General features: G+C 48.5%; 1 protein-coding gene across 1 annotated transcript in view; it reads left to right on the top strand.

Annotated features, from left to right (window-relative positions):
• The first annotated feature begins 2096 nt into the window (after window positions 1–2096).
• The window catches only part of PKP1 (plakophilin 1), a 46721-nt gene continuing 21738 nt past the window's right edge, over window positions 2097–27079 (top strand). Inside the window, exons 1-3 of the mRNA XM_077839420.1 lie at window positions 2097–2298; window positions 10929–11029; window positions 21719–22116. Coding sequence (XP_077695546.1) covers window positions 2097–2298; window positions 10929–11029; window positions 21719–22116 — 701 coding nt within the window. The remainder of the gene's footprint in view (window positions 2299–10928; window positions 11030–21718; window positions 22117–27079) is intronic.

The following is a 27079-nucleotide window of genomic DNA, read 5'->3' as shown; positions in this document are numbered from 1 at the left end:
CAGCTGGAGCGGCTCACAGGACGGCTGGTGGAGCAGAGCGGAGTGGAGCCCCATGGAGAGGCAAGGCAGTTGGCTTTGGACCACGTAAGGTGCCCCTTAACCCCCCCCATTTCCACCCAGGCTGGGAGGTAAAACTGTAGATAAACTTTTGAACTCTGGGGCTGCCCTGACCAAGGACAGAGACTTTTGGGTTGTTGGACTTTTGGGACTTTGGGTGACTTTTGGGTTGCTGGACTCAAGAACCAAAGGGAAAGGACATGGCCCAATTTGCTTGGGGTGGGTTTTTGCTCATGGGTTGTGTTATGAATCCTGTCGGTGGTGTTTCCCCAACATAATGCCACATTGTTTCTCTCTATTATTAAAAGGCTTTTGCTACACTCAGACTCTGTGCTTGCAAGAGTGGAAGTATTGCTTCTTAGAGGCGCCCAGGGGGGTGGTATATATTTGTCCCAGGTCACTGGGTGGGGGCTCGAGCTGCTTTTGCATTGCGTTATTGGAACGGAACCCTTAGATACCGAACCTGGCCCTTCTTGCTGCTGACTCTGATGGGCAGAAGGGTTACACATGTATCATACATGTATCCGGTACCTGCATTTGATTTTCTTAGTGAGAAGCTGTAGGCCATCTTCATGTTGGAGTGGAAGTGATGCCCAGGTCCTCAAAGGGCTAACTCCCATTGAAATCAATGGGAATTAGGCACCTACAGACAGTTGAGGATCCGGGCCAGGGTCCCGTGCATTTTCCTGTTGAGTGCATGGAATGAAGAGCAGAAGTAGGACCAGTTCTGACTCCGGAGGGGTCTCTCTTGGGGAGGGCTCCCCATTGTGCTTCAGTGGCAGGACTAGAACAGGGTCTAGAGGCCCTAACCGAGCACAGAGCCTTATTGTGCTATGCACTGTCCATACACATGGTGGGAGGCGTTCCCTGCCCCCCAAAGCTTTCAGGCTAAGTGGACAAAGGAAGGGTTATCCTTTGACAGAAGGGGAACGGAGTCAGAGAGAGATTGACTTGCCAAGGGTCACACAGGGTGTCTGTGGAAGATCCAGGATCTGAACCCAGCTCCCCTGAGCTCTGTGTAGTGCGTTGCCCCCACACACGTCCTCTGAGCAGACACCACGTCTGAAATCGTCTCTTGCCCCATAGGGTACGTCTGTGCTGCGCTGTCAAGCCAGGCAGCTCAAACTCTGGATTGAGCCCAAACCCCGCTCCTGTCCGTGCAGAAATCAGTCTGACTTGGGCCAGGAACGACTCTGAACTTGTGCCCATGGACCCTGCTGTGGGGGTGGGTCAGAGCCTGAGTCCTGCTGAGACTTGGATCTGCAGCTTGAGCTGCAAAATGACAGGGCTTGCAACAAAGTCAGAAGTTCAGCATAGCGCAATATGGACGCGTTGGCACGGCTGAGAGACCTGGGTCCAGCAATTGAAACCCAGGTTTACACTGCAGCGTGGCCGCTGTAGCAGACCTGGATTTACCCTGCAGCGTAGAGAAGCCACCTATCCCCTAGGCCGTTGGTGCTGGATGCTGATCCAGTTCGTACTAGGGAAAAGAAAAAACCTCAAAGCAAAGAAGGGCGGGAGCAGGCTGCACGGGGAAGGGCCCAGTGATCAATTGCCAGGGAGGAGGACGGTCACGCAGGGTAGAGTTTTCTATCTAGACACACAGCTGGCAATGAATCTGCGAAGGGGAACTGGAAGCCGTCACTCCGAGGATGAAGTTTCCCGAGTCTGTTCCCCTCCCACTCCACCTGCCTGCTCTCGCTTCTCTATTGCCTGGTGCCTTTATGTAATGAGTGTAAAAAGCGCAATCGCATCCAGGTCAGCAATAACTTGCCTGCCCTGCAGCACCTGAGCTGAGCGTGCTGTGCTCTCGGAGTGGGTGTGTGCAGGCAGGGGGCTGTATATCCAGTCTGACGGAGGGCGTGCCGGCTCACACCCCAGCTGGAGAGCCAGGGGAAGGAGCGCGGAGAAGCCAGCAGCAGAGGGCCGTATGGCAAGGAGGGATTCTTGAGGTTTAACCCCAGCTCAAGAATTGTTACCATTGTGTTTTCTGAAGTGCAGTCAGGTGAAGTTGTACTCCACTCGCTCTCTCTGCAGCCATGCTTCACTCTCCGCTGAAAACAGCCCTGGCTTATGAGTGTTTCCAAGACCAGGCCAGTTCTACATTGGCCTTGCCCTCGGATCACAAGCTGAAAACTAGGGGCACGGGAAAACAGAGAGTCCAGGAGCAGGTGATGATGACGGTGAAACGGCAGAAGCAAAAATCCTCTCAGTCGTCGAACCTTGGGCACTCCAACCGAGGTAAAACAAAGGAAGGGTTTGCTCCGCGCTGCCGCGCTCCGAGTAGCAAGGGATTCACGTTCCCCCTCCCTGAGCCAACTGAGAACCCACAGTGGGTTTTTATTTGGGGTCTTTGTAATCTAGGCTATTTGGTTCTGCTGGGTTTTGTCGAAAAGAGACAAGCTGGCCCGTTTCTCTGGAGTTGCCTGCTGGGATTTCTCTGTCCAGAGGAAATGGCAGGAAATCTTACAGCCTCTGGAAGGGCTAGCACAGGACTAGGAGTCAGGACCTCTGGGTTCAATCCCTGACTGTTGCTGTGTGATCCTGAGCAAGTGACTTTAACCACCCGTGCCTCCGTTTCCCCATGTGGAAAGTGGCAATCATCCCCTTCTCATGGCTTGCTTTGGGGCATAGTTAATGTATCTTCATGATGTGCTTTGGCAGCATCAGATGGAAGGTGCAAAGCATTATTAACTGCTCGTTCCCTGACTCTAAATAGTGTTTCACTTCCCAGACAGTGATCTATTTTCCCAGCTTTCCTCTGAGTATTTCCCTGCTGTTTGGATTATTTGCCAAATGTCTTATGACCTGCTCTGTATCTGGGCTCACAGCTTTGTGCCCTTTGGGTGGCTTCCTCCCCCTCTAGTCCAGGCTTAGGAACACTGACCATGAGCAGCCCAACGCATGGTTTCCTGTAATGGCCCTGCTAGGCTCAGTGCAGCCAGCTAGACATGTGCTGTCTTTACACAGGGACAGTGTAGCAGCTCAGGCATGCTAAGGAGTTTAGAGTGGTGGAGAGCCCACGCTTTGTAAATCACAGGATACATTCTTTGTAAATGTAAATGCGCTTTGTAAATCACAGCATATGGCTGGTTTGCTCTAGCAATCGCTGCTCTGTCGATTTGTTAGCACCTAAGAGGAGATGATGGAGGATGAGGAATCCCTATCACATTTGAAAGGTGACAATCATCTCTCCCCCGGCTCATTACTATAACTGTGCACCTGAGCTCAAAGAGCTTTTATGAACCCGACTGAAAAGCAGGTCAGCAACGTTGCTCACATTTTACAGACCGGGTTAGTGAGGTACAAGCAAAGCAACTCATCCGTGGTTACACAGCAAGTCTGTGGCAGAGATGGGAAAAGAACTGAAGAGCCCTGTCTCTTAAGGCAGAGCCTTAACGCCAGGACCATCCTTTCTCTTTAGAGTTTGCTTCATTGTTCTTCCTTTGGGGAACTGTAGAAATTCTCCAGCAGAGGGGGAAAAAAACAAAAACCAAAAAAACCTCAGAGCCAAACCGCGTCCCCACCCTCTCCCCCTCCCCGTGCAGCGTGGTCCATGTGTCGGGAAGGGCTTTGTGATTGGGTCACCTACAGCTGAGCCGCTCTCACCATCCATTGCGCCAAGTTATTCCGGTCTCAGTTGTGCTTGTGATTTCCAGTGGCCTTGTGATCTGGATTTCACTCCTGCTGTAAGAGCGGCAAAGCTGGGACACATCCTCCTGGGGAGAAGATGTCCAGCTGTGATGGAAGGATAGTGAGAGGTGTTAGCAGGAAGGATGAGTGACACTGATGCTGAATGAGACATGCAAAGGTCTCTGCTCAACCCTTGAGGATCTAGACTGGCTTTGCAAGGTTGTAAGAGTCTCAAGGCAGATATGTATAGATGACTCAAATATGAGAGGGGTCAAATATCCAAATGTTCTAGGTAACAGCAGCACTTGACTTTGAATGTGGGGCTGGCTTCCGAGGAGAAGCAGGGCTGCATTATGGAGTTTGGGGTAGGGGCCAAATGTTTATACAGTTCCAGCTGGCTTCCTAAGCCCCCTTGAACTATTTCCTTTGCATGCCAAACCCACTGCATGGGGGATGTAGCAGCTCTGTGGCGGAATGTGTGTAGGCAGTACCCCATACTATGCCAGGATGGTAGTGTATGAAGCTGTGACCGCTGTGATTGTGGGAGCCAGGAGGTGGTGCTGAAGAGGGCAGAGGCAAGCTTGTCTGTGGCAGCTGAAGGCGCTAATCACAGGGGTAACTGGAAGATGTGGTCATGTGTAAATCTGTTCCTAGCTCCTCTCACTTTTATCGATTAAGGCTTTGTGGTCTCAGGATCTGGTGGAATAAGAAACAAACCAGGCTGACAGTAGGTGCCGGATGAAGAGGCAGGGACTCAGACAACTTTGCCAGTTCGTGATGTTATGGTCGCTGTTCACCACAAACACCTCAACTGTAGGCAGAAATCTTTGCAGGTGTCCGTGACGATTCTGCCCCACACCTTTGCCACAGCTCTGCTGGGGATTCAGCCTACGGCTGATGGGCAGGAGTGGGTGCCATTCAAAAAATGTCTGGAGAAATTGGGCAGATATTTACATTCTGAAACAGAATCGCCCTTGAGGATTTGATCCAATAAACACCCTGATTTTCCAAAGTGCTGAGCACCCACCACTCCCATGGATCTCAATGGGAACTGCAGAGCACTCCGTGCTTTAGAAAACCAGGCACCTTGTTTAGGTAGATAGGCTCCTAAATCCATGCTTCACACCTGGCTGCTGCTGTTGAAAATTTGGCTAATTGTTGGTAATCACCTTGGACATTCCTGGCCCAGATATTTAGGAAACATCGACTCTGGGACATTTTCTGCTTTTTAATTCTTCTGTGTGTATTCAGGGACTAAATAGCATTTCATGTTATGGCACCCAACATTGTGCTGGGTTCATCACATGATATATAAATTGCACAAGGTCCCAGAAGACAGAGCAGATATCCCAAAGTTCCCTAGAGAGTGGGGCGGGGGTGGAATCTCAAAGCAAAGTCACTTGAAAGGAGTTGGATTAGCATGGGATTTTTCAAAAGGTCCTATGTGACCCAGGAGCTTGTAGAAAGTCAACGGGGCTTGTGGTCCTAAAATGAGGTGCTTTTTTGAAAATTCCACCCCAAATCAGGCTGATTCTGAGTGAGCAGGTGTCTTCATCAACAGCGACTCAGTGCCCACCTTGTGCAGAGAGGCCAGTGAATAAATGGGCCATGGAAAATGAACTCTCTCATCCTGGGATGAGTCCCTACAGCTCCTACTGCTATGGCAGTGAGTGTGGGAAGCTTACTCTGTTGCCGCCCCAGGCCGATCTCTGTTGTGGCTGGATAGAGGACTTTGCGTACTCCAGAGCTGTTAGAATAAACATACATTGATATTTTTTTTAAAGCCATAACATGGGCCATAAAATTTCATCCCATTAGCCCTTCATTGAGCACAGTAACTTGTGTTTGGCTAAGACATGTCTTCTAGAGAGGTAGCCAGTCTTGAGATGAAGACTTCAAGAGCTGGAGAATGCATTGCTATCCATTGCTAGTTTGTTCCAATGGTTAATCGCCCTCCCTATTTCTAATTTGAATTTGTCTGGCTTCAACTTCCAGCCATTGGTTCTTGTTGTGCTGCTCTCCGCTACATGAACGAGATTAATACACACCCATTCCCTCGCTGTGGTGTGGGTTCCTGGGTTGTTCCTTGTTTACTGGGTGGCTGTGGTTTATTCTTGTGGTGTCACTTCGCATTTTTTTAAATAGATAAGGTTTGGAAAAAAAACAACCTTCTGAATTTGCAAAAAAAATGGAAAAACTGCTCCATTGACATAGCTTATCTCCTCCCCTATCCCTCCATCAGTCCTTTTAGCCCTGCTTAAGGTCAGGTTGCCTGTGAGGAATCTGATTAACTTCCATTGACTAATGGCATTCCTGCAACTCGCTCACTGCAACTAGCCCTTAGTCACATGGGCAGCCCTACTGAAGACCCTCTCAGCAGGACACAAGGTTTGCAGGGGCAGACCCAAAAGACTTACTTTCTTTGTAAAAGAAAAGCTATTTCTAAGGAACGATAGAGATCCATACAGCACTCTAACCAGCCCCGAGCCTGCTCTTGCCAGCATCTCTCTGTTCAATGTCACCTTTAGTGTGTACAGCTGCAAACTATAATGCTGTGGCCAGATCTCAGTTGGTGTAAATCAGCATAGCTGCTGTTGACTTCAGTGCAGCTCACAGGCGCCGGAACTAAGCGTGCTGCCCCACCCCCTGGCTTGAGGTGGATTCCATCGTGTACACTCAGTAACAGACTTAAAGGTGGCAATTTTGCAACAGAAAAGCTTCAAAAACAGACTCCAGCGAGAAACTGCTGAGCTTGAACTAATATGCAAACTAGATACTATTAACTTGGCTTTGAATAGAGGCTGGGAGTGGCTGGGTCATTACCCATATTGAATCTATTTCCCCATGTTAAGTATCCTCACGCCTTCTTGTCAACTGTCTAAATGGGCCATCTTGATTATCGCTACAAAAGTTTTTTTCTCCTGCTGGTAATAGCTCATCTTAATTAATTAGCCTCTTACTCCACCTTTTCATGTTTTCTGTATGTGTGTTTATATATATAATCTTCTTACTATATGTTCCATTCTATGCATCCGATGAAGTGGGCTGTAGCCCACGAAAGCTGATGCTCAAATAAATTGGTTAGTCTCTAAGGTGCCACAAGTCCTCCTGTTCTCATTGTATCCAGGGTTTGCCGTTGGTTCAATGGCTCTCCGCACCCCCACTAGACAAATGGTTCCAGTCCTCCTCTTCTTTCTGCCAGGACCCCTGGGGCGGCTATGCTGATCCACACCTGCTGAGGGTGTGGTCCTTCATGTTGTGTCTCACCCTGCCACTAGGAACCCTCTGGCTTACACAGACTCCGGCTTAGTCCAAGTGCACGCGTTTTAAAGATCTCATTAACTGCCGGGCTAAAATAAATGGTGTACAGTACACATTGAACCGTTAGGTCTCAATACTTCTGGTGGCAAGTGTAGGCTCTTCCCCAGTGAGCAGGACCAGCGGATTTCCCAGCCCCAATAAAGAGTTCCATAAATGCTCCTCCTCTGGGACTTTTCCTTGGTACTCTCCCTTTTCCACCCCTCGCCATGCCATTTTCCAGGAGACTTTGGCTTTCAATTCCAGAGCCTCGAGATCTGGGATACACAACAGCCACCTCCACTTGGAAAGGCAGATTATGGGAGACCTACATTGTCCTCCTCTCCTATCAAAGCCCCCCTGCTCATGATAAACCGAAGCATCAACTACTTAAGTAGGACAGGACAAAATGAGGCTGATGTTTTACACTGATTTCCCCATGCCCCTGATGTTCTCTTGCATGGAGTTTGAATTTCCTGTCCAATTCTACCAGCTGAGGGCCACAATTCCATGACAGTAGAGAATGCAGATTTCACACCCCAGGCTTTAAAGAGCATAGCACATTTGGTGCTATATATACAACAGAAATTCTCAGTAATAAAGCCAATCGTTAAATCTCACGGCGGCGGGGGGGAGGGAGGGGCGAACTGTCCATGATGCAAAATTCCTTGCGAGTCCAGCCCATAGTAATGAGGCTACACAAGAAAAGCAAACATGTGCCTCAAAGGGGCTTATTTATTATTTGTATTGTTGGAGTACACAGGACCCCATTGTGTAGGCATTGTCCAAACACAGAACAAAAAGACAGCCCCTGCCCCAAACAGCTTACAGTCTAAGTATTACAGACCGACGGGGGGAGTACAAAGAAACAGTGAGACAATATCTGTCAGCCTGGCAGGCCATGACCATGCAACTCTGCTGGCTGGTGACCCAGTTCAAGAAGCATTTAGCGCTCTCTCCATTGACGAGCAGTGAGCGCGAATGACTCAGGGTGATGCTCAGCTAGGGAAAGAAAGGGTCTTGCTGCAGCTCAGGGCAAATTGGGGAAGGTCCTTATGAAAAAGGAGGGGAGGGGAAAAATTATCCCCAAAACAGTGAGGGTCAGATAAGCCCACGACCTGCCCTGAGCACCAAACCCTTCCTGGCCTCAGGAGTGTGTAATGAAGTAGTTGTGCTATGTTTAGCTGGCTTACACAGAGCATTATGGGATGGAGCCAGGCTCCACCCCTCCCTTATTTTTAGTTAATTGAGTTTTCTCCTGACTCTTGTGATGAAGTTGAGTAAAGCAGCAAGTTCCCAGCCTGCAGAGCTGTAAGGCTGCAGAGAGTGGCCCTTTTACAAAAAGGGGAGCTGTTGAATTGCATGGGAAGTGGGCAAGGGAGGAAGGCATAGAAGCTCCACTCTGGGTGTTACTGGACGTGAGAACAGATCAGGAGAGCGTTAGCTAAGAAATTATTTCCAGGCAACTGGGGCCAAAGGATCTGTCCCTAGTGCTGGCTTTGTTAGCTAACACATATCACCGGGAAGAACTGCATGGGTTAAACCCATAGATTCGTGTCCCACCTTCCTCCTTCCCCACCCCAGCGGTCAGTGCACCAACCTGCCCCATTGAAATCAACACGGAGAGTTGTGCCAGGGGAATGCACAGAGTGGGGGAGTACTCAAACTGGAGAGATGCGAGTGTGCCGTACATCCGTCCACACATGTCTTGCCAATACAGCCCTTATAGGAAAGTCCTTTGGAAGTGAATACGGATGAAATGAGTAGGGTTATAGAGAAATTAATAGAGTTCTGGACAGTGCTTAATTTGTAATGAAAGAGGTGCTGGGGCTCAAGCAATTATTTGCCTGGGCTCAAGAAATCGTTTTCACTTTCATAACTGATGTGGCAAGCTCAGATGTGCCGGGGCTGTGAACTACCAAGCCTAGAGATGCTGGTGCTCAGCCCTGGCCCAAATTAAGAATTGTTTCTAGAGAAGTTACTCTCCGAACCTCTTGAGTTTAATGGACAATAGAATCTTCAGTCTAGACATGGGCACTGAGGGGTCGGGGAAAATTTCCCTGCAGATGCCCATTCTGGGTAATTTCTCCTACCTCTTCTGGATCAGTGTTTCTCCCCCTCTGGTATAGTGCTCCAGCCTAGAATGATCACATGGTCGTGGTCATCCTCCATGCTATTACTCTGGCCTAGAGTGATAACTAGAATGTGCCAGCCTCCAGAGGCTGGCTGGGCTGGAGTGCTCACCTGCGCCATGTTTGTTCATGCCCCAATGTGGGTGTTATTAATGAGTTAGAAGTTAGGAGCCTAAATACCTTTGAGGATCTTGGTATTAGTGGCTGTAAGGCACTTTGAAGAGGAACAGCTCAGTGTGAATGACTGCAGGGTGTCTCAGAGCTGGCACACCAAACAGTCAAAGATGTAAGAGAGAAAGAGAGCTGGTGAGGAATTTTCTGATGAAACAAGGCTTTATCAACAAATGCCTGTTTCTAGAACACAAAATATTTCATGGAACCTTTGGATGACCTGTAGGCAGGTGTCCATCAGAAATCTGCCAGGTTTCCTGTAAGCTCACCAGGTGGGATGCTGAGCCAAGGCCTTTCAGAGTCTGCAGCTCTGGGACAGCCAGACATGCAGACTGGCCTGGGGCTATGGGCACCAAGGCTTCCAGGCTGCCTGCCCCAGAGCTGGGAGCCTGGGAGGGCCTCAGCCAAGGTTCCCAGAGTTTCTTGGCTTCTGGCTCTCCGTGAGCCAGACTGACAGAGAGCCTGGAAGCTCTGGCAGCCATGGCTGGGCCAGGGACCATGGAGCTTGGGCTTCCAGGCTCAATTTTCTTTTGGAATTTTCATAATGAAGTATTTTTGATTATTTTTTTCAGATTTCCTTTCCATGTGAAATTTTGAAATTCTGCTTTTTCATTCTGAAATGGAACAAATTCTTTTCCAGACTTTTGTGTTGAATGGAAATTCCAGTTTAGGACCATCTCTACTAAGAGATGAAGGGGCTAAATTTTCAAAAGTGCCCGCTAATTTGGGTGCTCAAATTGAGATGCTTTGGGCTTGATTTTCAGAGGTGTTGAGTGCCCAGCGCTCCAGTGGAATTCCATCATTTGGAGCCAGTGGGTCTTTACGTTTCCTTAAACCAGGCCTTGGATGTCTCATTTTGGGTACCCAAAATTAGTGGGCACTTTCAAAAATGTAGGTCTTAGTAACTCACACTGTATTGTGCTGTCACAAGGTACAATGGAGTTCCAGCTTGGAGGACAGTTAACACTTCTTCTAATCTTTGTTCTTAATGGTCAATGCGACCTCATATAAAAGGCTTTTGGAAGGAAGGGGAAATTGGCGAAATGAAGCAAGGATTACCTTCTTAGAGTTTGCCAGTGGGAGGTAGATGGAAAGAGGCTTTACACAGCAGGGCTGGTCAGTTGTAGGCTGTTGAGAAGTTCATGTTTCTGGGCTGAGTTATGCTGGTAGCTGATTAGAAAACCTGCAGGGTTTCTTCTTGATCTAAGAGATTTGGATAAGGACAGAACTGAACCTCTAAACTCCATTTCCACCACCATTAGCTAAGGGCTAGAATCTTTCACCTTGATTCACAATGAGTAGTTGAAATTCATGGGACTGCTCTCAGAGCAAGGCATTACCCAACACAAGAAAAGATGGAAGACTGTGATCCTTAGAGGTGACTGGAAGGTCGGATCACCCCTCTCCTGCCCTTTATTCCTTTCCCAATGACTACTCAGAAGGGGCTTCTAGCCTTATGCAGCCATGTCCATTGAGAGAGGGCTTCTCTTCCGCCTGATTTGTGATACATCCATTGTCCTTCTCTGGTGGACAGTGGGGAAGACCTTGACCCATCAGAGAACAAAGAACTCCTTGTCCCACATGCAAACCACATAGGAGCTTAGCTTTCCGTTCCTAATGTTATTCTTCTGCTTGCAGGTTCCATGTATGATGGTTTGGCTGATGGCATTAACTATGGGACGACCCGGGGCAGCTATTATGCCAAAGCCCAGACAGGAAACAGCAACTGGGGGTATCCGGTAAGGTGTTCTTTTCTCTGTGCCTTGCTATTGGGGGGTACAGAGAGCAACTCACAGCATGAGAGTCCATAGGAGTGGACTGCTGGTCAATATGAGGAGCCAACTGTGCCGTGGAGACAAGAGTAAGATGGACATCCACAGCCTCCAGATGTTCTAGGTGGGCAAGGGAGGAAGTTTTCTTGTTCCCTGAGAACGGAGGTAATAAATTTGTTTGGGCAGCACAAGAAGCCTGGATCTCAGCAGTCCACAATCTGGATCAGAACTCTCCTCTACTTCTGGGTGGATGGTTTGGGGCCATTATGGGGGTAGGTTCAAGGAAACTTGTTTCTGAAATCAGATCCAGTATTTTGCTTCAGGCTTATCTCTGCAAATAAGGGAAAGATTCAGTGACAGGAGTGCGGGGGGTAGGTAGGAAGGTAGGTCTCACTGAAGCTGTTGCCCCACCTAATTGCTCTGCCTGAGGCGGAAATGCTGCATTTCAGAGCCCTCTGTTTAGCCAAGCTGATGGCACTGAATCCAGGATAACCTGAGTGGTATTTGCAGCACCCTACAAAGCCCAGTGATACTTTTCAGTGATTTGGCCATTGTGTAAAAACACCCTGGGGGTACAACTGGCAGTTTGGGGATTTAAATCTCCCCTTATTTAGCTTTGTTCTTGCTCCTTCTCTTGTTCCCGCATGTTTGCTATAAATGCTGTGTCTTTGTTGGCTGGTGAAAGCCAAAGGCTGGTTACAATTTAGATACTGGTTCACGTCTTCTGTGCTTTGCTTTGTTGAATGATCCTCCATATCCCCTAGCCAGCGCCAGCTGACCGACAACAGCTGTGGCCACCAGGAGCGCCCGGTGTTGAATGAGCAGCGGGCAGAGAGTGTGTCTGACCTGAGTGGTAACTAGCAATGAACTCACAGGTCAGATCCGAATGCAAACCTATCCCCAAACTCAGTGCTGGTTAGAGTTAGGACTTAGGGTTCAGGGTCACCGAGTCCTCTTGGAAAAAAGCAGATGAGATGACTGGGAATGATCAGGGCTTCTGTTCTACATCTTCTCCCAAAGATGGCACCCGCAACAGCACAGTGCCCCCTAGCATTGCAGCTGGGCACGACTTCACTATTGACTTGTGCCGCACCTGGCTGTTTCCTGAAGGTCTCTTCTCCAGGTACGGGCCAGGGGTACAGTTCCTCAAAGTGCCTGAGTCCGATAGACTTTCAGTGAGGGTCCTAAGTTCCTTGGTGACTTTTGAAAACGGTGCTGAGTCTTTGGTTACATTGGTGCTTTTGAAAATGTAACCCCAGGCCTAAATCTGCTTGGGCCCTTGAGATTACACACTACATCCAGACAGGGGAACTTCTTTTTCCACTCTGCTTGCTCCCTAGAGGTATTAAAGGAATGCAACCACCACCACCACCCAACCTCCACCACCACCTGTTTTCAGCGAACTTTGAGCTCTGTCTTCAAGTTTGCTTGAAACTCATAAAATGTCTAAACTCTGTTATGCAGGTGTGTCTCCCATTTGCATTTCCTCTACTTTAAGAAATGGAAAAGGTGGCAATAATAAGAGGGGCAATTTCCTTAACACCTTTCATGATGTCTTGATTAGAATTATCGTTTCTGTGAAGTCTTAAAGGTTTTTGAGCTAGCAGGGCAGTGATAAGAACGTGACATCACTTATGGTTTTGCACTGAGTCCAGACAAAACGTTGGGCACAGTGATCCATTATAATCCTTGCAAGCCTTGATTGTCTATCCGCAGAGTATGAAAAGTACTAAAGGAAATCCTTCTCTATCCCCTACAGTAAGATACGGTCCCTGCCCTGAAGAATTTGCACTCTAAATATTGTTCTTTTTGGTAGGTGACCTTGAATCACTGATTCTACCCAATGTCTCTTTGGTGATAAGAGAAGTTATCTAGGAAGTACATGGAGTTGCTGGTTGGCCTATGGTTTGCGTGTTACTCGTTTATTCTCTTTCCTCTGCAGTTTTCTTTACCTGGAGAATCTGCATTGTCACTCCTGGGTTTTCCCTTGTATCTCATTTTACTATGTGATGCACTCTCGATAAGCATGTGTGATCATGTCTCCCACTAGTGGCTGGCACACATAGATAAAAGCCTGCAAATTACTTATTAATAAAGACCAGATAAAGCTTGCATGTCAGTCCTGAACCTAGAGGTTGCCACCACTTCCCCATCTTGGTGATCACAGACCTATTGACAGCCAGGGACTCATCCAAGCTGCAGCTGTTGTACTGAACTGACCAGCGTCTGACCCAGAGGGTTCTGAAAGGGGAAGGAATGCTTGGAGCAGAAGCCCCATATAATTAGCACAGCAAAAGACCCTTTAGGCCCGCGGTTGCCTTTCCCTGCCGATGTTGCCCTGCCCTCTAGTTTTTTCTTTTATGTTAATGTTGTGGGGAATGCAAGGTGTTGGATTGGCAGCCCTAGAGGCTGGAGTGCTCCGCTTACCCATGAATGGGTACATACTAAGCAGCAGAGTGCTCTGTCTCTGCAAACGAGGCAGACAGCTGGCCATCCTAGCAAGGAGGCCATAAGTTGGTGTCCATGACCCTTTAACTCTTTGGTCTGTCTGATGATGATGCTAACATGGAGGTAAATTAGTGCCTGTTATTACATTAATGAGTAAATGCCCTTTTGTGACACTTCTCCACTAGGAACTGTCCTGAGACCCTCAAACTCATGACATTTGTGGAAGCAGCTGGTGCAGGAGGTGGCAGAGCTCTAGCTACCTGCTTTCTTCCAGCAGAGTCCACCTGCTCACACTGAGTCCTCCAGCAGCTGCAGCGCAGAATGGGCCTTAGCAGACCATGGAATATGGCTTTGTTATCCCCAGTCCTGCACTCTCTCTGCAGGCAAAATTCCCACTGACTTCAACAGGAGTTTTGCCTGAGTTAGGATTTCAGGATCAAGGTCGTTATTTGTTGCTACTGAAACATCTGTGGGGAAAAAAGGATGCTTGGGGCATATTTCTTAAAGAAAAAGGAATTTTGTTTGTTTCATACAGCCACAAGCGCAGGCGTCCAAATCCGTGAGTCCCGATCCAAGGTTTTGCATCCTTCACAATAGCCGCAAGCTTAACATTTGCTTCCCTGGCCAATGCAAGTTGGCTCCTCACAGAACTAGATCAAAGTTACCTCTCTGCCTGCGACAGAGAAGCAGCTTCCAGAAGTGGATGGGAGGGGATGAGCGTCTCTGGAGGAACAGTGTATTTTTGCTGCTTTTGCAAGTGTTCCCCTTGCTGTGCCGTGCCGTGCCATGCAGCAGCCACTCCATTTCACAAGCAAGATCAAGGGTGTTCTCCACCCATCCACTCAGGGTGGGACCCAGTCATATTTCATTGCTGTAGCTTTTCCCTGCGGCCTGGGAGAGACTCGGTCTCAACATGTTTATATGGCATCATTTCCTTTTTTGCTGTCTGTTGCTCTAGAAATGCAACTGAAACTGGGAATGAGTGTAAAAAAAAAAAAAAAAAGAGAGAGAGCTGGGTAATAAAAAGATTGCATTCTTAGGTGGCAGAATTCAGAAACGTCCAGCCACTGGAGTGTGTGGGGGTGTCGTGGAGTTGCAAAGAAAATCAGGAGATCTGGGTTCAATTCCTGGTGCTGGCATTGACATGCAACCTTGACAAGTCACCTCGCCGCTCTGTGCCTCAGTTTCCCCATCTGATCAGTGGGGATCATGAGAATGACTCTTCCCTCTTGATAAAGTGCTTTGTGGTCTGTGCATGAAAAGCACCATAACAGGGCTAAGTGTTGTTAACCATAATACTAATGAATATTGTTATGTGACTTGCCATGACTCAGTTTCTCCATCTGTAAAATGGGGATAATGATACATTTTTACTTACCCCCTGTGGGTGTTATGTGACTTAATTAATTATCCCAAAGTGCTTTGAAATCCTGGGCTGAGGAATGGTGTCCTAGATACGCTTGTTAATTTAGATGTGGGTGGATTTTACTGCTCGTAAAGGAAATGGATTGATATTTGGTCAGAGAAGTTCTGACTCTTAGAGCTCCTCTACCTTCGCAACTCTGCCATTGCCCCTCAGCCCCCTTCCTCATTGTATTTTTATATGGATCAATGACCCCTAGGGGCTAGGCTTGGATTTCTAAGGTCGTTTTACAGGGGTGATGAGAATTTCAGACTCAAACTCAGGGTCCTAGCAGGATACGTGTGACTTCCCTGGAGTCAATGGGACTAGGAGGACCTCAGCTTTCCAGAGCTACAAGTTTAGGCAGTATCGCCATAGATCTTCTGCCCTGCTGGTAGGGACTGTACGAAATTCTGAACTCACCGAGTGAATCCATGCTGCTCAGGGCTGTGCAGAGCTGCTGTAGGAAGAGCAGAAAGTCTCACAGTGAGATCTCTGTGTGGGGACTCTCATTGCGCTTTTGTATGGAGATTTGCAAAACTTGCAGTGCAGAATGAATCATGATTTGCTGCCTCATTTCTCATTTTCAGGGGCAATTTCTGGGCTTTGCCAGCCCTGCTCTGCACTCTTAAAAAAATAATAAAGCTAGATGTGAGGCTGAACCAAACCCCTGAGCAAACACCCAGGAGAAGTTCAGATCTCTGTATTATGGCCTGGGGGTCTGTGGCAGGTGTGTGTGGGAAGTAGTGATTTATTCCCCTTTGTTAATCCTCAAATAAGCCTGTTCCCCATAGTAAATGCTGGACCACCTGGCTTCACCCAAGTGATACTTGTCCACGTAATGGAAAGGAAAAATTACATGATTCTTGCAAAGTGGAGAAGAGTCTTGGGTGCATAAACTGCTTAGTCACATGTTCGCCTCCTGCTCCAGAGTTGGTTCCCCTTAGTCTAGATGGTGAACAAGGCATCCTTAATCAATTTTACCCTGCTGCTCATTCCTTTCCCCCCACAAGATCCCATGGGGCAGCCCCCAGTTTCCGGTCAAGGTGAAGCAGAGTGGTTGAATGCCATTCCTCAGAGCTACCTTTTGGTGCTCAGATTCTCTTATTATACGGTACGATCACCCTGGATTGGACGGATGGCTGGCTAGATATTAGGTCGAGAGCACTGCAGGTGAGGCACCAAGCCCACGCTTGGAGTTAATTAAGTGATCAATTTAGCTACATTTTAGAGAAAAGAAGTGATTTGGACAAATTCTTTGGTGACCTGTACCCTGTCTGATCCAATGTGAGTATGTGTGTGCGCACATGAGCAATCCTCTTGGATGACTGTACAAACCAGTGGAATTCCCAACCGAGAAACACCACATGATAAAGGAGAACAAGGGTAATTATAATCAGCACATTCTCTCTCTGTGTCCCCTCTCCTGCTCCTTTTCTCCCACCCCGTACTATTGGGTCTGGTTCCAGGGGACTCCCTGAACGTTCATTACATTCATTACGTTGTACATCACCTTTGAGCAATCAATGTCTGCTGCAATTCACGAATATATTTTGGTCCTCTCTTTGCTATGACCAGGAAACTGGTGTAGTTGGGGAAACAGCCGGTGACACTGTGCTCAGATAGGTATATAACCACTGTGTATTTTAGACAGGGATCCAGGCTGCTCTGTGACCCTAGTGCGAGAGCCAGTCAGAAATTTTCAGATGAATTGTTTATTTACTGAAAAAATCCAGCTTTGGCTCAAGTGAAACTATTCGTGTATTTGGCTCTAATTCAGCAAATACTTTTGTCTGGGGGGAAAAAATGGAACAAGTCAAAATGTTTTGTTTTGACATTTTCTAAATGAAATGTTTTAACTCTTTCATTTTGAAATGAAGTTTCATTTAGAAGTTTAGCTAGCTTTGTTTAAAACAAACCAAGAGTTAAAAAAAAAAAAAAAAAAAACCCAAAAAACCAAAATGGGGGGTGGGAAACTATTTTGGGTCGAATGAAACGAACAATTTTTGTATTTTTCAGTTCAGCCACCAAACCGAAAAAGTAGTTCTTTGCTCAGCTCTACCTAGGGTAGATCCAGAGTCCAGTGTAAATGAGAGGGGATTTGACCCAGTCTGTTGGCCCGATTGTCCTCTCCTCTCCATAAATCTGGTGATGGGGAGTAGAGAAGCAGGCCTTGTACTCAGGAGCGTTCCCTCCCTCGCTTGTGCCAGCTGTTGATTTTTGGATATCCTCCCCACCTGGCCTAAGCCCCAGATCAGTGTGACAGCAGAGGACATTCTGCGTGGTTAGGAAACTCTGTTCAGCGAAGAGAGAAGGAGGCATGCTGGAGCCTACTTAGCTGGGATTTGGCCCCTGTGCTCATCCTGAGAGGGGAGGAAGGGACGCCCCAGCAGGATGTCACACTGCATCCAAGCAGGGGAAATATCTCCTCCGTCCCTGCAACCTGAGTTGACTGACACAGGCAAGAGGACCTTCCCCTGTCGCTTGTTAAAGCGGTTCAAAGGCAGGGCTGGCAATCTCATGAGCTTATCAGGGAAGCCAGAGCAATTCCTCGGTTTGGAGGGGACCCTGCTGCTTTTCTGGTGGACGTGCTCATTCCTCAGTCAGAGTTAGAATACCGGGTATAATGAACCCGCCAGCCAGTAGCTCTTTCTCTTTGCGCTGGTGCCTTCCAGGAAGGAGAAATAGTAGGACCTAGGGAAGGGTGGAGGGTCTCGATCATATGATTCAATACCGGCCTCTTACAGGATCAGCACTGATTGGCTAAGGAATCATAGAATATCAGGGTTGGAAGGGACCTCAGGAGGACATCTAGTCCAACCCCCTGTTCAAAGCAGGACCAATCCCCAACTGCATCATCCCAGCCAGGGCTTTGTCAAGCCTGACCTTAAAAACTTCTAAGGAAGGAGATTCCACCACCTCCCTAGGTAACCTAGGGGTCTAGACTAAAGGTTCCTGATAATAAGTGGGCTCTCTTAACTACTCTGGAGGTCTGAACAAGCTGCCTGCAGCAGGTGTTCTCATCATCTCATGTATGCTAGTCAGCAGAGGTTTGAATTCAAGCTGGTGAATAGTTGGCAGGACCAAATGTCCTCTGCCTTCCAACAAACACAAACCCGCTGTGGACGTGCTACTTGAATGCACAGCACAGCCCCAGCAGCTCAGAGGAGGATTTTGTGTGCAATGAGGAAAGGGCAATACACATGAGGGAGGCAGGTGGGTGTATAAGATGGACTCTGGTAACAGTTTCAGGCAGGTGTATCGGGTTAGTGTCACACCAGAGAGCCTCGCTGAGTAGCAGCCCTGTGACAACTTCCATCAACCAGTCGTGGCCGTGTGGGGAAGACTTGGCTGTATCCAGTGGCTAATGCCACCCTTGCACCAATGATTAGTGGCCCCAAGGAGATGGCCTTTGACCAAAGCCATCTCAGTATTACATTTTACACGGAGAAGTCATATTTAGAGATGGGAACCTCCACAGTGACCCTTGGGAAGCTTCTAGCAATGGTGAGGATGCAATTAGTGTGGGGTGAGGCTCTGACATCTCAGGAGTGGCTGGGCTCATTCTCTCCTGCCTACCCATCATCACCTTTGCTCTCTGCAAGCTCTCAAGGGTACGTGATCTCTACGGGCTGGGTGGAATAAAGACGCAGCAGGTTGTTAGACTGAGCACCTCCCCCTTGCTATGGCTTCCCTTTATGAGTCAGTGCAGGGTTTCACTCTGGTAGGATTATTTTGAGGAGCTGTCAGCAATTTGGCAGAGATATTGAGCTCCTGGGGCCTTTGCTGCAGCCTTTCAGCTATCTATTATGTTTCCATTAAGGACTTAATATATTATTGATGTGAAGCTGCTGTTTTTCTTTTCTATGTGTTCACATTGGGGGTCTGCCGGGAGAGCAGATATGGGGAGATGTGTGGGTGGGGGCATGAGCACACTGTTTGTCTTGGCGTGTATGCAGTGGGGGAATTATTTCATCCTGCATTTTAGCACGGCAGGCAGGCAGTTGTTTAGCTGATAACCTGTCTCTCCTCCCCACTGTTCTTGGAATGGCAAATTCCAGCTTATTGCCTTTTTTGGGAAGGCTCTTGTCTGGTAGACAGTGAGCCCTCACCAGCAAGTCAGCACAGCTCCTATCTGGGTGGGGCAGGGTAGTTGGGAAACCTCTTGCAAATTCCTGGGAAAACAGCTGCTGTGTGGTGAGAAGCTCATTACCGAAGCCAGCGCATGAGCTTTACTGTGGATGCTGCCAGCTGCTGGGCTGTTCCCATTCTAGAACTCTTTCAAGTGTCATGGCCCTAGTCGTTATCTGAGGGTTGCTGTGTACGGTATGGGCCTGAGGCAAAGCCCTGGGAGGTCGGTGGAAAGACTCCCACTGACTATGGATCAGGCCTTATATGCAGGTAGAGCAGAGGCCAAAGCAGAGAAGTGGGTCTCTCAACAAATCCACTCAGCACCCATGTGTAGGGTAGGCAGGGAGTTCATGAGGTGAAAATCTGCAGCTGCCCTGTTCTGAGCTGCAGGGCAACATTATAGCCCCACTCTCAACCACGGACACTGAGTTCGAGGCCTGAATTTCCAAGGGAGCCCTAATTTGTATGGGGCTGTGGCTTATCCCTTCCCAGAATTCATAGGGAGGGTTTGGATGGGGGCCCAGGACAGTGTTTCATCATTCCCCAGTTCCTCTTCGCTGTAGCTGACCAGTAAGTTACCAAGTCATTTCTTCCCCTACCCTGTTCTCTCAGGGCAAATTGGGCCAAAGCTTGGCTTAGCTGGAGGAGGCAGAGAAAGGGAGCCTTCCCTTGTTCAGTAGAGTGCAGTTCACTCCACTCAACTGGGATGTGTGGAATTAGGAACCCTGCCTAATGGGGGGGTCCTGTGAGGAACCAGTTTAACCCTAATGCCACTCAATGCTGGTGGGCCAAATTTTGAAGACTTCTGTTAATCTTTTATGGGAGTCTGCCTGGGTTAGGACTGAGTGAACATGAAAACTAGATTCTGTCCTCAGTGATGCTGAGTTGCTCCGGAGTCGTTCCAGATTTATGCTGCTAGAACTGAGAGCAGCTTTAGCCCCATGGCAGGATCTCAGGGTGTAGCTTCCTATCGTCCATGAGCATTTGTAGGGCTGAGCAAGGAGCTCAGGGCCTGGCCTGTTGATGGAGATTTAAGGAGTGCGTTTTATTTCCCTTCCGCGCTCTCTGTGCCTGGCTCCTTCATTGTCAAAGACAGGCACTGGCCATGGGCATCGGGACAACGTGTCTCGCAGCTCTCCCTGCCTAGGGGCTCAGACACAGTGGTGATGGGAGAACCTGAGTACATTAGAAGAAGAAGGACCTGAGTACATTAGAATAGCACTGAGCAGGCAGCGGACAAAGGCTCCGTTTTTTTCTGGCCTGCAGCATGGCCGCGGGGCCTCCTCACGACACAGCTGCCTTAGCAGCAGCGTTCGTATCCCACTGGCATCTTCTGCTGACCAGGAGAGCCGTGTAACTGGGACCGAAGGCTGTGTCCGCATGGGTGTCCTGACGATGCAGGTTCCACTGCGCTGTAAGAGGAATGGGCCAGGAATTCCAGTGTTGCTAGGTGTCTATCAGGCAAGCTGCCATAACTGCCTGGGTTTGTTTGGGTTTTTTTTATGTGGGGTAAAACACCTTAGCACCCCCTTTCCTAGCTGGCAACGTTCCCAAGCCTCTGCCAAGCGCAGCCCTCTGAGAGGCAGATGCCACAGTTAGCATCCAGAAGTGTTGTTGCAACAGAATCTCAGGCCAGTTACACTGGGGTAAATGTGGAGTAACTCCACTGAAGTCACTGTGGATGTACACCAGTGTATCAGGTCAGAACTGGGCCCTTTCTTTTAACTAAATATGGTGGCTTTTTGCTGGCTTAGCCCTGGCATTTCTTAAGAAATTCCACCTTATTGTTCTCAAAACTTCAAACGTTATTGTTGGCATGAGCTATTCATTCACTCCTTTAATGCATAAATCCATCCTCTTTTCCCCACATGGGCCCCATTTTGGGCCTCCACGGGGGAATTCTCACCTACGGGTTAGTGTATCTGTCAGGGTGGAAGATGGGTAAGAAGAGTTAATAAGGACAAAGCAAGCAATGGGAAGGATAGAATAGGGTTAGAGTCAGCATCTGTAACGGGATGGGCGTGATGCCTTTCACGTGACACAGACACCTGAGCTCCAGACCCCTGGGGTACATATCGGATCCCAGTCTGTGAGAAATGGAACAGGTGCCCTGATGCCCTGCCAAATTCTGTTGGATGGCAGCGTTGCTGCGCTCTGTTCAAAGGCTGCCACGTTCCAGTCCAGAGGTGGCTGCGCATTGGTGGTAGGCGAGGTAGGTCAGGTGTATCTAGAGTTCGTAAGAGGCTTAGAAGCCTTTGGGATGAATATTAATACACAATATTAAGTAAAACTACAAGGAGGTGGGGTAGTTCAGGGGCTAGGGTGCTAACCTGATGCAAGGAGACCAGGGTTCAATTCCCTGCTGTGCCCCAAACTCCCTGGGTGAGTCACTTAGTCTCTCTAGCCTCGGTTTTCTAGCTGTACAATGGGGATATTACACTGCCCTACCTGTGAGGAGAGAGATGGTAGAGATTGTGAGGTGCTCAGATACTAGGATAATGGGGACCATCAAAGTACCATGAGCAGGTCCTGTTGTAGTTAATGTGTGGTGTGCCCACAGCTCCCATTAAAGCCAGGGCTCAGTGCCCCTCAGGATTTGGCCCCGTTTGACGAACTCCTGGGAGTCACTTCAAGCCCCTTTTAATTGTTTTGTTTCCTGTTTCCTCCCCCTTCAGATGTACAACGGGACCCTTAAAAGAGAGACAGACAATCGACGCTTCAGCTCTTACAGTCAGATGGAGGGCTGGGGCAGCCGGCACCACAGCAAAGCCGTCTGCAGCCCCACCAGTCCCGGTGGCAACTACTGCCTCAAGAGCAGCCGGAGTGAGCCTGACCTGTGCTGTGAGCCTCCCCGGGGCACGCTCAGGAGAAACCAGGTGGGAAGCCATGCAGTGCAAAAGGCAACCCTGAACCGCCAGAGCATGTACAGCAGCTGCAGCACCCACCATGGGACCGCTAGGAAACCCATCCCGGATCGCAACCTCTCCTGCAACAAGCCGGATGCGTTGTACGCCCAGCCCGTGACGGGCGGCAGGCAGGACGGGGTGTATGGGCATTCTATGTCCAGCTCCAGGTGAGTTCCCACGTGCCTGTGAGCTCAGTGGATTAGCCTGGGACTTCTCTGCAGGGTGATACTGCTAGAATGGCAGGGACCTCTGTTGTGTGCCTCTCCTGCTCACCATGCCACTTTGGGTTGGCGTTCATTTCCCTACAAAAAAGCACCGGTTTTCACACTGCAAGTCCAATTTTCAAATGGTCAGCTCCTGGAGTCCTTCCCAAGGGTCTGATCCTGAGAGGTGCTGAGTGCCACTGAGTCCCACTGCACTCCCAAACCAAGCCTTTGCTTAGGCAGCACTGGCTGATTTCTGCAGGAGGCGAGTAAGGACGAGCAGACGCTCACTAAGGGCCTTGGGATTTAGTCCAACTGGGAGTTTGTCCAGAAAGAGGACAGAGTGAAAGTACTTCAAAATCGGATCCCAAATTATGCTGTGATCTATTCTACTCTGCTCATTCCTTTCCCTATACACAGTATGCAATCCCATCAGATACTTACTTACAAGTGTGAGAGGTATACGAGGGGTGGCAGAGATGCGTCGTGTCCCAAACGTCACTTTCTCTCAAACATCTACATTCAGAGATTGAGGAGCCTGGCTTGTGCTCAGGAGGTGATGCTCTGAGCCATGGTGTTCAAACCTGCGTTGTCTCACTAGCCATTTCTCTGTTTGTACAGCACCAGCACAATAGGGCCCTGGTTTATGAGGTGCTGCTTCACTGCATAGAATGAATAATTACAATAAAAATAGCGATCACAACAGGATCTGCGTGAAAGCCTTGCCTAATTCAGCCTGAGAGCACGAACCAGAGGTTGTGAAAATTCCATTATGGGGCCAGTTCATGCCCCTTGATTATCGTTGAGTTTTGGCTCTTAGCTTTACATACCACTTGTAAATCTCCCTCATTGAAAATTGTCCACAGCTGTTTAGCAGGGTCTGAGACTCCATGAGCTGGCCTGTTGATGCATTATCTTTTGGCGATTTGGCTTTATGTATGCGCATTCTTCGCTTCTTTTACACGTGCAAAATGTTACTCAGTTTAGCCATGGCTTACCTTGTGGCTGGATGGCACATTGCTCAGAGCATGATGTTGTCCATTGGCTCATTTCATAAACCCTGTCATTGTTTTGGGATGGAAAGCCGCCGTTTACATAACTAGAAGCAATTCATTCCAGGAATTTCTGACCAAGGAGTTACGGGCAGTAGGCTGAGAGGCTGTAGGGTGAAGAAATACACCCAGTGAACAGCTGCAACAATGAAGATGTTTTCTGCATAAGGTGAATGTTGCCTTTAAGTAATTGGTCCCAGCTGGATCGCTGTTTCCCTACCGAAAGAGCTGGTATACACGGGGCTTTTCTCATATGTAGAGTTACTTGTAATTATGGAATGATATGCTATCTTGAAGAATGGCTGAGGTTTTCTGAAGATTTACTCCAGGGAGAACTGCCCTTGTGTCAGAAATGCTCTCCAGTTTCAAACATCCCCTGGTTAGGGAGTGGTCCCCTTTGCAGAACCCTCCCAGCTTGTGGTGTGGCTCACCCTGCAGAACTGGTTCTGATTTAGGAGTTGTCTATCATGAAGCATTAGACCTGGCTGGGGAGGTGTCATCCTGGTAGAACTGGTTCTGGATGGGGAGTTTAGTCCTTTTTAAAATTGAACCTGGCAGGGGGGTTGTCCCCCACCAGAGAACTAGTTTAGTTTGGGGAGTGGTCTGTCTGGTAAAAGTGGCTCTGCCTAGTGAGTGTTGCCCTCTAGAGCGAATTGAGATTAAGAACACTTCCTCTGTGTAGATCGGGTTAAGGAGCTGTTCCCTTTGAAAAGCCACTCTTGCTTGGAGGCTGGGGAGAAGAAAACTAGTTCTGATGGGGGTTGTTATTAACCTGGGTCTGGTTGAGGAGTTGTCACCTGTGCGTTTTTTAGGTTCTGTAGAAGTGTTCTCACTGGTGACATGCCATCTTTATAGAACTGCTTCTGGACTGGGTGCAGTTTGTTGCAGAACTAGATCTGGCTGGAGAGTTCTGCCCCTTGGAGACCTAGACAGTGTTTTGTTCTTTTGGAAGTACAGGTCTTTCTTGGGCATCTGTCCTCATCATTGAGAGGAGTTGTCCTTGAGGAACTGGGCTTGGCTGAGTAATGGTTACTATTGGAGAACTTTCCCTGGTTGTGGCATTGTTCACTGTGTACTAGTGGTTCTTAAGGTGGAGTTTTCACCTTGCAGAACAGGGGCTGTGTGGGGCATTGTCCTCATGCTAGGAACGTTTTGTGTCAGATAGGTTTTCTGCAATGAAACACTAGCCTTGCTGGTCAAATTGTCTCCTGTGAACAACTGGACATGGTTATGCAGTTGAATAAGTGGTTCCCCACCACAGAACTGAGAGTGCTTGAGGTATTGCCTCCTATGTAGAACAGGTTCTGTGCAGTTATCCTCTTGCAGAACTGGGTTCTGGCTGGGGTCCCTGTTAGCAATCTCTCTGGACTGATGGTCCTCTCCAGAGATAGCCCTGGTTTTGGGGTTGACCACACTGCACTACTGGTCTTGTTTTGAGTAAATTCTCCTTTTTAGAATCGATCCAGGTTGATGCAGTGCATAGGCAGGCATTGTACCCCTGCAAAATTGAGCTGGATTGGAGTGTTTTCTCTTTTGGAGAACTGTTTACAATCGCGAGTGGTGGTCCTTGTGGAACTGATTCTGATATGGGTGCTCTCCCTGCTGTAAAACCATTCCTGGACAGAGAATTACCCCTAATATAGAGCTGGCCTTGTTCAGAATGATCCCTGTAGCCAATCTGGTTCTAGATCCATCTGCTGCATCACTCCGTTGTAGAACTGGCTGAGGTTGGAGAGGTCTTGCTGTGGAAGAGGGCTGGGAAAATGTAAAGACATCCTTTTACCCTGGCTTTTCTTCAATAATTCCGAAGCTACCTCGGTGGGGACAAGTAAAATGATACAGAGAAAAGAAGAGGAGGAGGAGGAGAAGTACAAAGAAGTAAAAGGAAGAAGGGGATGAGTGGAATTAAAAAAGAACTACAAGCACATATCACAGTGGCTCTTAGCAAGAGAAAATGGAAAATACCGTTGATTTAACTTTTTGGTATGGCTATGGTATTATTTACACTCTGGTACCAGGATGGTAAGTGCATTAGAATTGTAAAGATAGTTCGACTGAGTAATCCCTCGTACAGAACTGGATCTGGTCAGGGTGGTGTTGTACTTCTAGAACTATTCTTGGTTGTGTGTTTTCTCTGAGTTCTTTAGGCAACAAATCTTCCCCTTCGAGAAATGACCTCTCTTGTGCAGTACTTTCTGTACAAGAAGGACTCCAGTCATATACCACTGGTTCTGGTTGGGGAATTGCTTCCCTTCCCTATCTGGCTGTGATTGAAGCGTATTGTCTCTCGTAAATTTGGATTGTGGAATTGTTGTTCTTGTAAAACAAAACCTTGTTGCGGGTTTTCCCCCACCTTGTAGAACTGGTTCTGTTGGGATAGTTGACCCCTTGTAGAACTTGTTCAGATCTGCTTGTAGATTTTAGTCTGATTTGAGAATTTTCCCTCTTGAAGACCTGTAGCTTCCCTCCAATACACCAGGTCCTGGCTGGAGAGTTTGCTCTGAACAGTTATCAGGCAGACGCAGTGGTTATGTGAATAACAACATCTTCAGCTTGTTTAACTCACAGCAGACAATCTCCTCTTTGCTCACCTCTGCTTCCCCCTTCGCCTGGAGGTAAAGCATGATATTCCTGTTCTACGCCCTGGGACATGGTGGGACTCACTGAGAACCACACGTCCCAGCTCAAAGTCTTTGAGGGCTCAGAACATGTCTTTTGTTGTGCTTATTCCAATGGCTGCTGCAGCTGCTCAGTTCCCAAGTAGTGCCATTTGATTGTCCCTAAAGTGGAACTCTTTGCAGTCAGTTCCTCTTCCAGTCGTATGGTGTGTCATCTGGAGCCAGCACTTGGTCACTCATTGCTGGCCATGTTGGCTAAATGATCTGTAGCGATTCTGCCCAGTTAGGAGAAAGCTCCCTTTGCTCCAAGGCCACCAGATTCAAACTGAACGCTATGAGCAATTAGTGATGGGCATGCTGTATATAAAGCACACTAGGAGCAAGGGCATCTTTTGTTCCTCTCCAGCTGGTACACATAGGAGGACAGGAAACTATTACTGCCACCAGCTAGGGAGGTCCTACCTTTAGCTGAAGCTGTAGAGGCTCTTGCCTTTAGCACTTCAAGTCCCAGATTCAAATCCCACCATGCTAGGCCAGTTAGACCTTCTCCATGATAGCCTGCCAGAGAGGGACTCAGTGCTCTTCTCTGTAAGGAGGAAAAGGTGAGTTCTGGTGCTTGCAGACCCTCCCTAGCATGAGGACTGCTGGAACTGAGCTGTAGCATGCCCTGAATTTCGGAAGGGGAACAGTGTCCGCCATAATGCCGGATGTGCACTGCGATCATCTTTCAAGACGTGGTTGGCATGTTTGCTTTACCCTAACTGTTCAGCTGTAGGTGGAAGAAAGAGGCTCAGATACATCCGCTGGGTACACCTTCAAATGTGTGGCTGTGAACCGTGGCTGTCGGTGGCAATGGCATGCAGTGACCCACCTGCCCCCGTTGGTAAACATCTCATGGAGCAAATGCTTCATCACTTCAGAAGTGACAGCAGGTGTGGGCATGACCGTAAGTCGTATAGAGAATAACTGACACAGGAGCACTAAAAACCTGAGAGAAACCGGAGCTGGCTAAAGAAAAGGGCCACAGGCATCAGACTGGATGCTATGGAACAGGCAGCAAAGCTGTTGACTCGAATGGGATCCTCTGGACTTGTTGCCTGGCCGGAATGCAGGACGAAGCCTGATAGGGTCATCACTGTCCACGTGTGGCTAACACAGGACATCCTGGCAACGCAATACCAAGTCCTCTGAAAAGTCAGAGCGCAACCCCCCACTGACCTGCTATCTCCAGCCACTGCAGGCCCGTCTCTGGTCGAG

Source organism: Eretmochelys imbricata, chromosome 21 (genome assembly GCF_965152235.1).
Source record: "Eretmochelys imbricata isolate rEreImb1 chromosome 21, rEreImb1.hap1, whole genome shotgun sequence".
Taxonomy (NCBI): Eukaryota; Metazoa; Chordata; order Testudines; family Cheloniidae; genus Eretmochelys; species Eretmochelys imbricata.
This window is presented reverse-complemented; position numbering and strand designations above follow the sequence as displayed.